Here is a 14,067-nt window from a genome sequence, read left to right as displayed (position 1 = left end):
AGACAGGGAGACTAAAGCAGGCCATGGGAACAACTGAGGAATATGGGCAACATGTCACAATGTTCACCTTTAAAAGTCACACTTGTGGAGGTATCAGTAAAGCAATGAGATGAGGCCAGCCACAACAACAACAAAAATTGAGAACAACCTCAGCTGCACTATATATTATTAATAATATATTACGGTCAATATATTATTCACAGATAACTGTGAAAATAAAAATGACTATCGATCCAGAGAGTGTAAAATACAGCCAATAATATAAAAAAACAAACAAAAAACAGTACACCTCTTAGTGCAGGATGTGTTTTTGCATCGTTTCACAGTTTTTTCACCATCTTACGTCATGAGCACTCATGTTAAAAACTTCAATTGATCCATTTTATCTGTTTTCCGTTCCGTTAGCACACTATATGAATTAAACAGACCCTTTAAATGTGAGTGAGTGTGTTCACATATAAACACCAGGGCTTGACATTAACTTTTTTCGCTCACCAGACACTTTGGCTGGTGGTTTTTTAACATTACTAGCCACAATTTTGACATTGATGCCACAGGAATAAAAACATAATTTGGCAGCAGGTTTATTAGGCTGCTGTCACTTTAAGAGCTGATGCACGGATCTATTATTACACATGCGTTTTCTTTCTCAACTGTTTATTTTCACTTCAAACAGAACTTACTGTGTTTACGTGAATACTCACAAAGACCAGCATTTTGAAATTATTTTATGTGCATTTGACTGTTTAAGCACAATAAGCAGCGAAAAAGAACTCAATTTAATACTGAGAGGTCGCTTAATGTGTACAAAAAGTGCACCTAACACTTTAGTAACTTTAACTGCAGTGAGATTATATTTTCTGTAATAAATACTGAGTATCTTAAGATTTAAAGTGATATTAAATTGCTTTGGTTGATTGTTTTTATTTCTATTTCTGTGCCTATTGGGTACACAGCAAAATCTCAATCGGCCTAAAATCCATTAGCTGTACATGAAACATGATGGGACATGTTCTGATTGGCTCGGATTGTGTTGCGATGCTTCGCAATAAAAAAATAAATAAGAAATATGAATACTTACATGGCAGGCTAGTATGTAGCTAAATTAAAAGATGACAAATACTGATAGCTTTTACAGTAAAAAGCATGAATTTTTCTATATGACCATGCCCTATATAGCTACAAAAACTAATGTCCATTCACAGCCATGCAAGCGATATGGTGTCCACCTGAAGACTGAAGCGAGTGACTGAGGCCATGTCCACACTAATACGTTTTCATTTTAAAAAACGCATTTTTCTCTCCGTTTTGGCCTTCCGTCCACACTGAGATTTTAAGTAAAAGAAAACGTAGCTTTTTGAAAACTCCAAAGCGGATAAATAGATATGTTTACACAGCTAGTGCGCCAGTTGTGTGCTATTCACTTCCACACAGTTGCTAAAATATGGTTTGTCCTGTGGCAAAACACGAGTGGAGTCGCGTTTAAGACCAAACATAATGGTTGACCAAGTGCGACCTGGACGCATCAGTGAATGTGGAGATATTTTTTTAAATAAAATCATTCTTCCAGAAGAATTGTGTGATAACTTTATGAGGTCTTTAAAACCTCATTTAAGCTCACTTAGATGATAAACATGCGCAGTAAGCTGAATTAGGCGTTTACTGACATTTCAGTGTGGATGAGAAACTTTTGGAAAACGTTAGTGTGGACGGAGAGCGTTTTGAAATGGAAACTCTGTTTCAAATCTATCCGGATTAATGCAGACGTAGCCTGAATCTATGAAGTGTATTCCAGAAAATGAGCACAACAAGCTGAGCTTGACTTCAACTAGGTCAAAGCCATCATCTGACACAGTTTCAAAAACTGACTCATTTCATCAAAACAGGCCACAGCAACATTCAATCAAGAGTACTGATGCACTGCCCCCTCTAAACTACAAAAAGAACAAATGTCTGAAACTCAAATATTCCAACTATGTGAATTTGAAGTTAATGACTTTTCATTAAGAAGAATTTAGTTTAAAACTATTTTGTACACATGCAGTTTTGCTTTACTGGACCTCAAAAAAGCATGGCTTAACCTGAAAACTGATAGAAGTTACCACAGTGCAGGAACGCTACAAGCAGATTTTATATAAAAAATAGTTATGGTTTGGCACTGCATCCCAAACAAAGAATATATTGCTATTTATCTATTGATCTGTCATTTCTTTTGAAAATGTCTCCAAAAAATTTGAGTCTGAAAGCTTTCAATTGCTATATAGTGTGTCAAGATGATATTGTTATAAATGTATAATGGCAAGTGTCCCACTGGAGTCAGGTGGGGGCGGTCTAAAAATTTTAAATATTTAAACTATTAAAAATAGTGGTTAAAACATTTTTATAAATCTTACTTTAGATATTTATTCTTTGAAATGTGTGAAAAGCATATGTTAAAAGCAATATTAAAAGTTAATTATTTGTACCCGACTATGTTTTTTTTCATAGTGTGATGAATAGTTCGGGGAATTCGTATTGAATTCAATTAGGGTCAATTCGACCCAGACCATACTAAGTGTAACCAGAAATCGAACAGTGCACGAGGGTTAAGAATAAATGGTCAAACTGAATAGTAAGTCTTTAGTGTGGACTTTACATTTCAATTTCAGAAAGAACAAATTAGAGCTGCAACTAACGTTTATTTTTTCTGTCGACTAATCTAACAATTATTTTTTTGATTAGTCGACTAATCAAGCGATTATTTTTTTGATTAGTCGACAAATTTAACGATTATTTTTATTACAATAAATAATTAATCTAATGTTCTTTTATGTATTAGCTCATAAATCCTTTGGATAATAATCCATTTAAAACATAATAATCCTTATAATAAAATATAAATATAACAATAATAATCCTTTAAAACATATATATACAAGTACAACTTCTAATATAATATTTCAACCTTTATTAATTTTCAACCAATGTGGTTGAAGTTTTTACAGTATAAAATAATAAAGAGGCAAAGAAAATTATTTTACTATGGTAAATATGAGTTTATGATAGCGTTTATAATTAAACCACAGTAGCCATAAATTTACAGTTGTCTGAGACGTCATGAAATGTTCTTTAGCATCACAAACCATAAAATGTAGTCAGGGTTCTGCAATGCTTTAGCATGGTTTCCAGAGATCTGGAGCTGATTCGGGGTAGCTCGGTGGTTTGGGACTGTTGTCTCGCGGCGGCGCTGTCTTTTAAGGGGCCGTTTACATATCACGTCTTTTTTCCGCTCAAGTTCAATATTTCCAATAAGCGCACTCATAATGGAAGTGACGCGCTCTTTTTTCCAGGCGCGTGCGTCCTCACCGCATCGAGTTAAAAACATCTCAACTTTTCAGAGTGCCGCTGTCATGAAAAATCCTGTCCCCCTGTGAAATCGTGTCCGCAAGGACCCCCAGAGCGATTCTATTGGCTGAAAGAAATTTTAATAGGTAATCTGTTCAGAGCCGGATTACAATTCTTACACAATCGCGTTTTGATTTTTACTGTTTAAATTGTGTTAAAATAGTCTTTAATGTCTTACAATGCATATGTTTTATATATTAGTAGTATATAACTGAAGCTATAAGTGCTTATATAAGTATATAATTCAGAACATGTTTTTGCTCCCATTATAGCAATCAATTAAATATTTCAAATAAATGTTTTGCGTGTGTACTTATTATGGCAATGAATTCATAGTTTATTAGTTTATTATTTAGTTATTTTTAAACAATTGATAGTCCAGAACCATGTATAACAACTTTTGATCAGGCATTTAAAACCGCTACCAGCGGACACGATTTCACAGGGGGACAGGATTTGTCATGACACCACAAGCGCAAGAGTATCAGACCTGAACCAGGAAGTTAGTCACCAGATCACACGGAAACCAGTTAAACCGTAACACCGGAGAGCGCCGAGATGTTTTCCTCTGAGGTGCTCGCGCATCGCAGTTGTGCTGCCACGGTACACCATATCGGTTTTGCAAAGGGAACAAAGGGCCATCTTATTTGTCCTCTGTTTAAAGTATTCCCATACTTTTGATAACAGTGGTCTCTGTTTTTGTGATAGAACGCAACTTTCTCCATTCCCTGTATGCCATTACGCGAGATGTAAACAAACAGTGTGACATGACGCACTTCGTAGTATTTTTGTAGTCGACGTCATCGATGACGTCGACGCGTCGTTGCAGCACTATTACAAATGGCTAGTGCAACCCTACCCTGTCCCTGAACACAAGAGTAAGTTACCACAAGATGGGAAGGAAAAATACAGATGATTTCAGCAATCACAACAGTCGAAAAATGTGTGCGTACTACTCCAATATGGCCAAACAAAACTGCTTCTCTAATCTCCACTTCAGACTCAATTAATTTAAAATGTAACAAATAGTCCTGCAACGACGCGTCGACGTCATCGATGACGTCGACTACGGAAATACGTCGACGTTCGTGAAATGCGTCGACGCGTCGTGTCAGACGTTCATCTCGCGTAATGTTGGCTTCTGCTCCTGGTTCTATCACAAAAACCTAGACCGCAAATATCAAAAGTATGGGAATACTTTAAACAGAGGCCAAACAGTGTTTCCCACACATAGACTAATTTGTGGCGGACTGCCACATAATCAATAACGGCCGCCACATTCGTCATTCATTCATTTTTACGCTATTTAAAAGACCCACGCATATTCGTTTAGCTGCATTTCCTTAAGTTCTCTCGCCGCCCTTTTGCGCGTCTCTTACTCACTCACACACACGCGTTGCATTCGACCGTAAAACAAGTTTTATTGTATTTTGGCGCATTTAGTATGACATAGCTTTTAAAACCAGAGCAGTTGAATAACAGAGTTGCGACACGCCTTCATCACGCGGCAGCGCGCGGTCACGGCGCTCATATAATTCTAAACAAACCAGCGCGGTGTCAATCAATACAGACCAGTGTTTCCCAACCGGGATCCCGAGCAAAAGTTGCGGGGACGCACTTACACTTCGGTTCATCTCGCATCTGATGACGCATCTTTAATATGGGTTGTAACTTGGAAATAATGCTGTATGTATGTTTCTGTCGATGGATACACGTGCTGACTCCTCAGGTACACTACAACAACAGCGATAATAAAAGAAAAACGTGGGCAAAACGGTCTCTCTTTGTAAACTTTATAAAACGCATGCGAGTGCTGCCGTACGTCCGAATATGAGCAGTCATTTTCACCGTCATCACCCCCGTGTAGCCAGGAGACTCGAATGAGAAGATCTGTCTCTGCACTCGTCCCAAAGCGCGCAAATATTGAGTTATCTTTCAAATCCTGTGCTTAAACGGACAAACTCACAAAAAGTATGTCAATGTCATAGCCTACTCTATGCCTTAAGTGAACTTTATACAGAAAAAACGACGAATATCCGTGGGTCTTAAAGGGGCAGTAGCCTTCACTGCTGTCTGTTTAATGTCGAACAAAAGATAAAGACATCACTCACTGCTCCTGACTGAATAGCTTTTGTAAGTTTAACAAGGATTATTTTTTAAATTTTAAACAGTTAAATGTGTGGTTATTTTACTTTTGATTACTTTATTCCATTTCTCTACCTAAAAACTAATGTTAGCCCTACCTGAAAATCCTGAAAAGCATTGTTTATTTTATTCTCATCTTTGCTCAATAGTATTTATTTGTGCTGCTGCTTCTATTTAAGTTATCTGTTCTTATTTTCTTTATTTTCATTTGACAGTAGTCCTTTTTCCCCTGAACATAGCAAATACCGAACTATACTGAAACGTGAACCTAAAACCGTGATACAAAGCGGTTTCAAAGGGTAAAAAAAATAAATCGTCAGATTAGTCGACTAATCGAAAAAATAATCGTTAGATTAGTCGACAGAAAAAATAATCGTTAGTTGCAGCTCTAGTAACAAATGACAGCAAGCTGGTCTGGTCAACGAGTGATGACATATAGGTTATCTAAAGAACAAGATCAGCAGAGCACAGAAGCTCCCAACAGATTTAGCTAACATCTGCTGCCTTATTATACTGTTGCTGTTGTTAGTGGTGTCATGGTGTACTAGGTGAACAACAGCTAAGCACATTCATAATCTGTGCAGGAATGGCATAAGCAAATGAAAAGGCGAAACACACAAAATTATTGTAATTCGCTGGACTGGGTGCAGAAAATGCAAAATCTCTGAAAAACTGATTTCATTACCTGGGAGCAAGAAATGACAACAGCTACGTCCTCATTAATCCGGATACATTTAAAAATGTAATTTTTGCTCTGAAAATGCTAGTGCACATGCATACTAAGATAATACTAAGAGACCAGACATACAGTCAAACCAAAAATTATTCCGACGACACCAGATATCATTTTTGCTAGTGTGTGCAGGACACTTTAGTTAATTTATGTAAGAGAGGATAGCAAAATAAAGTAAACTGTGACATATTATTAGAAGTGGGCATAGATTATTTTTTTTTAATCTGGATTAATTTTAAAATTAATCTAGATTAAAATGGCTCTTCTGAACTCTGCCGAAGGCTTTCAGAATGTGCGCTACCCTCTTACATACGTTACGCTAGGGGTGTAACGGTACAGTTTGCTCATGGTTCGGTTTGTATCACGGTTTTAGGTTCACGGTTTCAGTAGGGTTCTGTATTTACTGTGTTCAGGGAAAAAGGACAACTTTTAAATAGAAATAAAGATAATAAGAACAAATAACAAATACAAGCAGCACACAAATAAATATTATTGAGCAAAGATACTAATAAAATAAACTATGTTTTCGGGTGGGTCTAACATTAGTTTTTAGGTAAAGACATTGAATAAAGTTATCAAAAATGTAAAATAATTGCATATTTCACTGTTTAAATTAAAGATTAATCCTTATTAAATTTACACAAGCTATCCAGTCAAGAGCAGTGAGTGATGTCCTTATCTTTTGTTTCACATTAAACAGACAGCAGTAAAGGCTACTGCCCCTTTAAGACCTAATACAGGGATATGCTCGTCTTTCTCGACTGTATAAAGTTCACTTAAGGTACATATAGACTATGTCTGCTTGGATACTCATCAAGATGGACATGTTGACATACTTTGTGTGTGAGTTTGTCCGTTCAAGCGCAAGACTTGAAAGAGAACTCAATATTTGTGTGCACAGAGTGCACAGAGACGGATCTTCTCATTTGCGTCTTCTGGCTCTACACGCGGGTGATGACGGAGAAAATGACTGGTCATATTCAGACATACGCCAGCACTCGCATGCATTGAAAATTTTTCAAAGAGAGGCCGTTTTGCCCACGTTTTTCTTTTATTATCTCTGTTGTTGTAATGTATCACTGAGAAGCAAGCACATGCATCCATTGAAAGAAACATACATAAAGCATTATTTTCAAATTACAACCCATATTAAATATACGTTATCAGATGTGAGATGAACCGCGGTGCAAGTGCACCTTTTGCACGGCACCCCTGCTCTCAGCAGACGGCACCTCGGTTGGGAAACGCTGGTATAGATCCAGCTCCCAACCCAACTTTGATAATAGATTAACCTTTTAGTTGCCTGATAAGTCTCACGTTAATGCCGATAACGGCCCACCACTACATATTATACCCTAAAAGTCTTCATATAGTGGACAAAGGGTAAAATTGATCATTTGGGATGGAAATGATTCAGACACTTTGACCTGAGCATGTTTTGCTCAAGTGTTTTTTCTTCAATAGCTAATGTGACCTTTTACACCACAGACTGAACAAAAAGTTTGAATAAAGTTTGTTTCGACTGTAACAATATTCTCACACTATTCTTCTGGCATGATCATTTATTAGCGAAATATCTCACCACTTCAGGTGCACTCAATCGCCGCTCCATGTCTGGTCTAAAACAATCGCTCTCATGTTTTGCCGCAGGACAGCAATATCGAGTAAATTTTCTGTCATCTTTGCAGGAATGCCATATGAAGATTGTAGCAAAGTAACCTCTATCTTTAACCTCACTGTGAAAGTGTATATCGAGCACAACAATGTCAGTACAACCAACGATATATATGGGTACAGTATGAATCATGTCTAAACATGTTATCCTTTTCCAAAAACCTCAGTTTTCACAGTCCGCACTTCAATGCTACAACAGTGCTTATCAAATTTATCCATGGACAAAAACGCAGTCTTAGTGTTGGACAAAAGGGCAAAACGCAGAGAAAAAGATGTGTTTTCATATCTACCCAGATTAATGTGGATGCAGCTGAAGTGGAACTGAAGCAAAGCAGAAAAAGCGCTGAGACACTGTTAGCAATGTTGCCCATTTTCCCATGATCCTCTATGGCCTGGTGCAGATGGTAAGAGGAGGGGTGGGAGGAGATGTTATTGTACACCAGAGCCCATAATTCAATTCATAGTGGTAAAACACCTTCATCATCCTCATTCCCCCGTGCATGAGTGAGTGTGTGAGTGAGTGAGTGAGTTATACTCTGGCCCTGGTACTGTACCGTCCTGCTGCTGCTGCGGCCGCTGCTGGAGCTCCTGCCCCCGCCTGTGCCTCTGCTGCAGGCTTTTACGTTTGACGTAATCGTGGTCGACCGGAGTGACCGTATACGGGGGAGAACTCGCACCTGCCGCACCGTCGCCAGGAAATGAAGCAGCTCCAGCCACCACAGATGTGACCGATGAGTTGTTCAACGCTCCTGGACAGGTACTCACGCCAACCGAAGACCGCGAGTCTTCATCGTTCATGGATGGAAGCTTTTCCCTGTTGGGAGAAAGATTATGTAAAAAAAAAAATTTAACACACAAAGATATACAGTGCATTCGGAAAGTATTCGCAGCGCTTCACTTTTCCACATTTTGTTATGTTACAGCCTTATTCCAAAATAGATTCAATTCATTATTTTCCTCAAAACACTACAAACAATAACCCCATTATGACTGCAAGAAAGAATTTGTTGCATTAGGCCAGTGCATTATGGGTATTCTCTAGCTGTCAAGGTTACATCAGTTGTACAATCATTATTGCAGTGCATAATGCGATTGAATGAGTGCCCTCGATAATGTCCACTGTGGTCTAGGACACCACTACAAGTGGCTGTTCCCTCCAATAGTACCCTATTTAAGGGTATAGAGGGTATGCATCAACTTCACTTTCCTGCCGAAACATGCCCCCTCAGCCAGGGCTGGCTGGCAGAAGAGCTGCTACGGGACTGGAGTTAATAGAGGAAAACACGAGTAGAGCAAACGATTATCAGTTTAAACTAAAGGTTGGGCTCGATATAGTGGTCCTTACAACTTACCGAAGATTCAGTGATCTATGGATAATGCCATGATTTCGACATGAATATGAATAAGTGTCAGTCATCACAGTTATCGAGTAAAAACCTTATGTAACGTTATATGCGGATGGGTCAGTGTATTAAAGTGTGTATGTGGTAATACACTTTATAATCACTAAAAGCTGTCACTCATTCAATAAACAATCTCACAAAGTTCCGCTATATTAATCAGTGAAGATGGTATTCAATGAATCTTTTATTTCCACAATGTCTGCACTTACAGAGGATTGACACGAGTGTTAAATCAACTCAGCACATAGACTGCCACTCGAGGTGAGTGACCTTTGATTGGCCAACTGCGTTGTAGATACCTATAAACATGTCTGTGATTGGCTACATTACTCACCGAAGCAAAAACACGTTGGAAATGTAATCATTTGACGAGTGCAAATACAGATACACACTGGATCTTTTGCTAGCTCCTTTTTGCTAATATGTTATTATTACGAATTCTAACAGAGGATTACGAGGATTACATATTGTGGCAAGCAGCGAGGCGAGGGACCATGAGAGTGGGTCTGTGAACAGTGCTAATGAGTGCCAGCTGCGAGCCACACCGGTCTCGTCTCACGATGGAGTGACAGGAGTATAAAAGGAGTAGCGATGATAGTGGAAGACGAGAGAGGACCAGGCCTGGATTTATGTTTTGTTTACGTTTAGTTGTGTATGCGGGCAGTTGTACGCTGCCTTTAAAAATGGATCAGATGAGGATTCTGACATGCCTTGTTGTCTTCCTACTAGGAGTGGTAATCGCTAGAGGTCCCACGATACTTAAGCCACGATGCGATGATAGTACGATTTTAAAAACAAATTGCTGAGTATGGCAATAACATATTGCGATTTCTTACCTTTTTTCAATTGCAACTGTTCCCAAATTGCAAACTTTGTCCACACATTCGATCTAATAAGGTTCTCAGACTGTTAATTTTCAGGGATCGTACACAAAAATCAAATTCAAGCACTTTTCAAGCACTTTCAAGGTCCATTTTAAAGACTTTTCCAGCACCTAACACCGCTGTAAATTACATACCAATACATTGTCAAAATTATTATTTAGTGTTATCATCACATTAAAACGATAATAATGCTATAAACAGCCAAAATTGTGTTTCGTAAAGCAGAAGGATCAGATATTTAACCAAATCAAGTTTTATTTATTTTAAATGCATCACTGTCTGAGTAGACTGTGCTTACTATCTAACCTGCCTTTGGGGTAAATGTAAAAACAATTACCCTAAACAAAATCACTCGACGGGTTCACTTAACTTTCAATTAATTTATTGAAAATTTTAAAAATGCAACCATTCGTCTTTGAGGTAGACAGTCAATCATATTCAGCTCATTGACCTTTTCTATTTTTAATTAATTTCTTTCTTTTTTTGTGTATGTCTATTAAAAGTCTAGGCAATCAAATATTTCTTCTGAAGAGATCACTTTATATGATAAACCTTAAGCTTTTTTTTCCCATAAACATTGATGAATTACCATTACAACAATTATCTCACAAATATGCTTACAGTGCATGTTCTACAGTGGGGTAATTGTGTTGCAGTAGCTTACACATACAGCACAAGAAGCTTGACTTCAAATCGTAAAAAAAAGAGAAAACAGTAATAAAATAAGAACAAATAAACAAAAACAATAGCACAAATAAATCAGGTAGGCCTAGGTCTGACTGTATTCAGGTGAGAAACTGAATTAAAAAAATAAACAAGTTATCAAATTTAAAATAACATTGGATTTTCATTGTAAAAATCAAATATTAATCTGTTAAAGTTACACAAGTTAATCAGTAAAGAGCAGCAAGTGATCTTTTGTCTTTTTGTAGTTTGAATAACTGCTGCCCCTTTAAGACCAGACGCAAGTGTGGAATCAAAACACTGTTCCTGTTACTTATTCTTCTGAACTGTTTACGACGGTATTTACGTTAATACACACCCAGATGAACATTGTAACATTTTTTGTGTGTATTTGACCATTAATAAGCTGGGAAAAGGAGCAATTTTTTATTTTATTTACTTGTTTGTCAGAGGTCGGCTTTATAACGGTATGTGCGCACTTCGGATATGAGGGCGAAATCTGTGGGAATTTGCAGAATTATGTGCAATCCTGTGCGAAATTCAGACCAATCACACACTAACACACTGTCATAAAGAAAAATCCAGCAGAACGCGTCGGCACGTTAGTGTTCAGAGGGTTATCCTGTCGGCCGGAGAGGAGAGCAACAGGTGTAAGGAGAGGTATCATTTCGGATATTTCATTACCGATGCATATCAAAAATATCAAAAAAAAAATTACAGCACTAAGTTACTTGTATGACCATCTGACACTATTTTTTGCACTGAGCTAACGTTTGTAGGTTTTAATTTGCGGATTTGTGGCTAAGTTTACTGCCTATTCCACAAATGAACATGCCATAACGGACATGCTAATCTTACATTATCACATTATACATATAAGTACTCTGTCACTAATGCGAATTCCTAGCTAGCAGTTAATAGCACAAGTTAAAAAAGGCGCTAATGTGTAACGTTAGGCTACAGTAAACTACTTTAGTTAGCTTACTTGAAAGTCTATGACTTAGCCTACCTTTCATGTGACTCGAAAGAGCAGACTCGCCCATAGTGGAAAGCTGCACGTGTTTTTGCAGACTTTACAAGAGGCACTTTGTGGGGTTTGTGCCCGTTTGATCCAAAATTCGTATTTAGCATCTTTCAGCCAACGCTCATTGAAACGACAACATGGGGGCGGAGTCACACATGGAAATAGGCGGGCAGATCGCGAGCACAGCAGGTTTCATTTTAGGCTCTCCAACATTTTATTTCTACATTTAATAAACAAACTATTTAGTCAGATAGGTATTTGTTGTAAAAGACAGTTACAATTTCAAGCATTTTTAAGCACTTTATCCAAAATTCAAGCACTTTTCAAACCTTGAAAACACAACATCAAAATTCAAGCACTTTCAAGGATTTCAAGCACCCGTACGAACCCTGAATTTTACATCTTCAAATTCACATTTAAATTAGGGTAAATTCTTGTCAAACATTTCCCTTCCTCATATTTAGAAATAACATTTGTCAAAATGTTTTTACGCAGACAATGTAGATTTGGCATTATATAGAGACAGCTTCTTTGATTGTAATTGCAAGTGAAGTTGTTGCATTGCAGTGTAAACATACGTTTAACTAACATAAATATGGACAGAGCAGTCCACGTTCCGTAATAAGTGAGAATGTGCTTCCTGTAGACACTGTGCATGTGTGTGTGAGTGCGAGTGATAATACTAAATTTAATACATTTTATTTGTATTGCACTTTATATTTGAGCAAGCTCAAAGTGCTACAAAGCCTCTAGCAGTAAAAATAAAAATCATAGTTAATTTAATATTAAAAATAAGAAAACCTAAAAACACATTCACTGGAAAGCTTTTGTAAAAATATATGTTTTTTGGTTTCGTTCAAAATGTGATGTGCTGTTTGTGATATTACAGTCTGAAAGAAATATTTTAAATTATTATTATTATTTCCAGTGTTGTAATCACAGATCTTATGGTAACATTTTGCACAATATGAGCTGAAACTCAGCCCTTGAAAATATCGATACATTATCCCCCACATAAAATATTGCAATACTATGCTGTATCTATACTTAAAGTCCTAGTTTCTGTTATTTTCAGTGGAGGGACAGAAAGCTCTCGGACTAAATATAACATATCTTTAACTGTGTCTGAAGATGAAAGGAGGTCTTACGGGTGTGGAACGACATTAGGGTAAGTCATTAATGACATACATTTATTTTTTGGGTGAACTAACCCTTTCATTTTATATTTTTTAGAGAACCGAATAGGAGCAATAGTCTGGAAATATTTTACAACTGCGTAGGAACTCTGTAGTGGATATTTGTATAATCTTTATAAACTCCTCCAGGCTCTTGAGAGTGTAAAAGGTTTGCGATCATACTTGTCGCTGCTGGTTTTGGGCGTGGTCTTTTCCTCTCCGCGTGCAAAGGGTCCGACGGCAGCTTCAGAGAGCATGCTGAAGAACAGCTCATATTCCAGGAGCTTCATCTGCAGGTCACACAGTTCACCATCATCTCCCTCATTCTCCAGCAGCTTCAGAATTGTGGCACTCAGGCGGAAAAACAGCTGGAATATAAAGAACATAAATGCCCTTATTCAACTGACATTTTTTTGTCGTATGGCAGCATACTTGCAGTTAATTACTGCTCAAAAGGTTGGAGTCATTATGTTTTTTTAAAATAAATAACACTTATTTAGCAAGGATGCATTTTCATCATTGATGATAATCAGAAATGCTTCTTGAGCGGCAAATCATCATATTAAGCCGCGTTTCCAACACAGGAACTTTACCCAGGAACCAGGAACTTTGGGGTGGTACTCGGTGTGTTTAGACCGCAGGAATCAGGGTCTAAATGAAGTTCCGGGTAAATATTTCCCCCTCCAAACGGCCCTGCTCGCGAGGTAGTACTTTTTCAAAGTTCAGGAACTTTCGAGGGCGGGACTTGGGCGCTGAACATGCTGATTGGTTGAGCTCACGCAGCATTTTATTTCAACCGGCATTTTAAAAAGTCTTTTGCAAGGTTCGGTCTGCGTTCAGTAAATAATCAGTCTTGCTCTCTGTCTGATGTCGCGCGTTCGTCTCAGCCAACTCACGTGCAATGTCCGTAATAGCTGATAAGAATATACATTGTCATTTTAAATCTAGCTTTACAAGCTTT

At 37.7% G+C, this 14,067-nt stretch overlaps 1 protein-coding gene across 4 annotated transcripts in view; it reads right to left on the bottom strand.

The window, feature by feature from the left end:
• The window catches only part of cabin1 (calcineurin binding protein 1), a 179,306-nt gene that overhangs the window by 111,163 nt on the left and 54,076 nt on the right, over positions 1–14,067 (bottom strand). For 2 of the 4 annotated variants that reach the window (XM_067412998.1, XM_067412999.1), the window contains exons 26-27: positions 13,290–13,474; positions 8,491–8,750 (exon numbers count right to left, since the gene is read on the bottom strand). In XM_067412998.1, coding sequence (XP_067269099.1) covers positions 8,491–8,750; positions 13,290–13,474 — 445 coding nt within the window. The remainder of the gene's footprint in view (positions 1–8,490; positions 8,751–13,289; positions 13,475–14,067) is intronic. The other 2 variants (XM_067413000.1, XM_067413001.1) reach the window with 1 other exon arrangement.

The sequence above is a fragment of the Pseudorasbora parva genome, chromosome 13, assembly GCF_024679245.1.
Source record: "Pseudorasbora parva isolate DD20220531a chromosome 13, ASM2467924v1, whole genome shotgun sequence".
NCBI lineage: Eukaryota > Metazoa > Chordata > Actinopteri > Cypriniformes > Gobionidae > Pseudorasbora > Pseudorasbora parva.
Note: the sequence above shows the minus strand (reverse complement) of the source record. Positions and strands in the feature narration are given on the sequence as shown.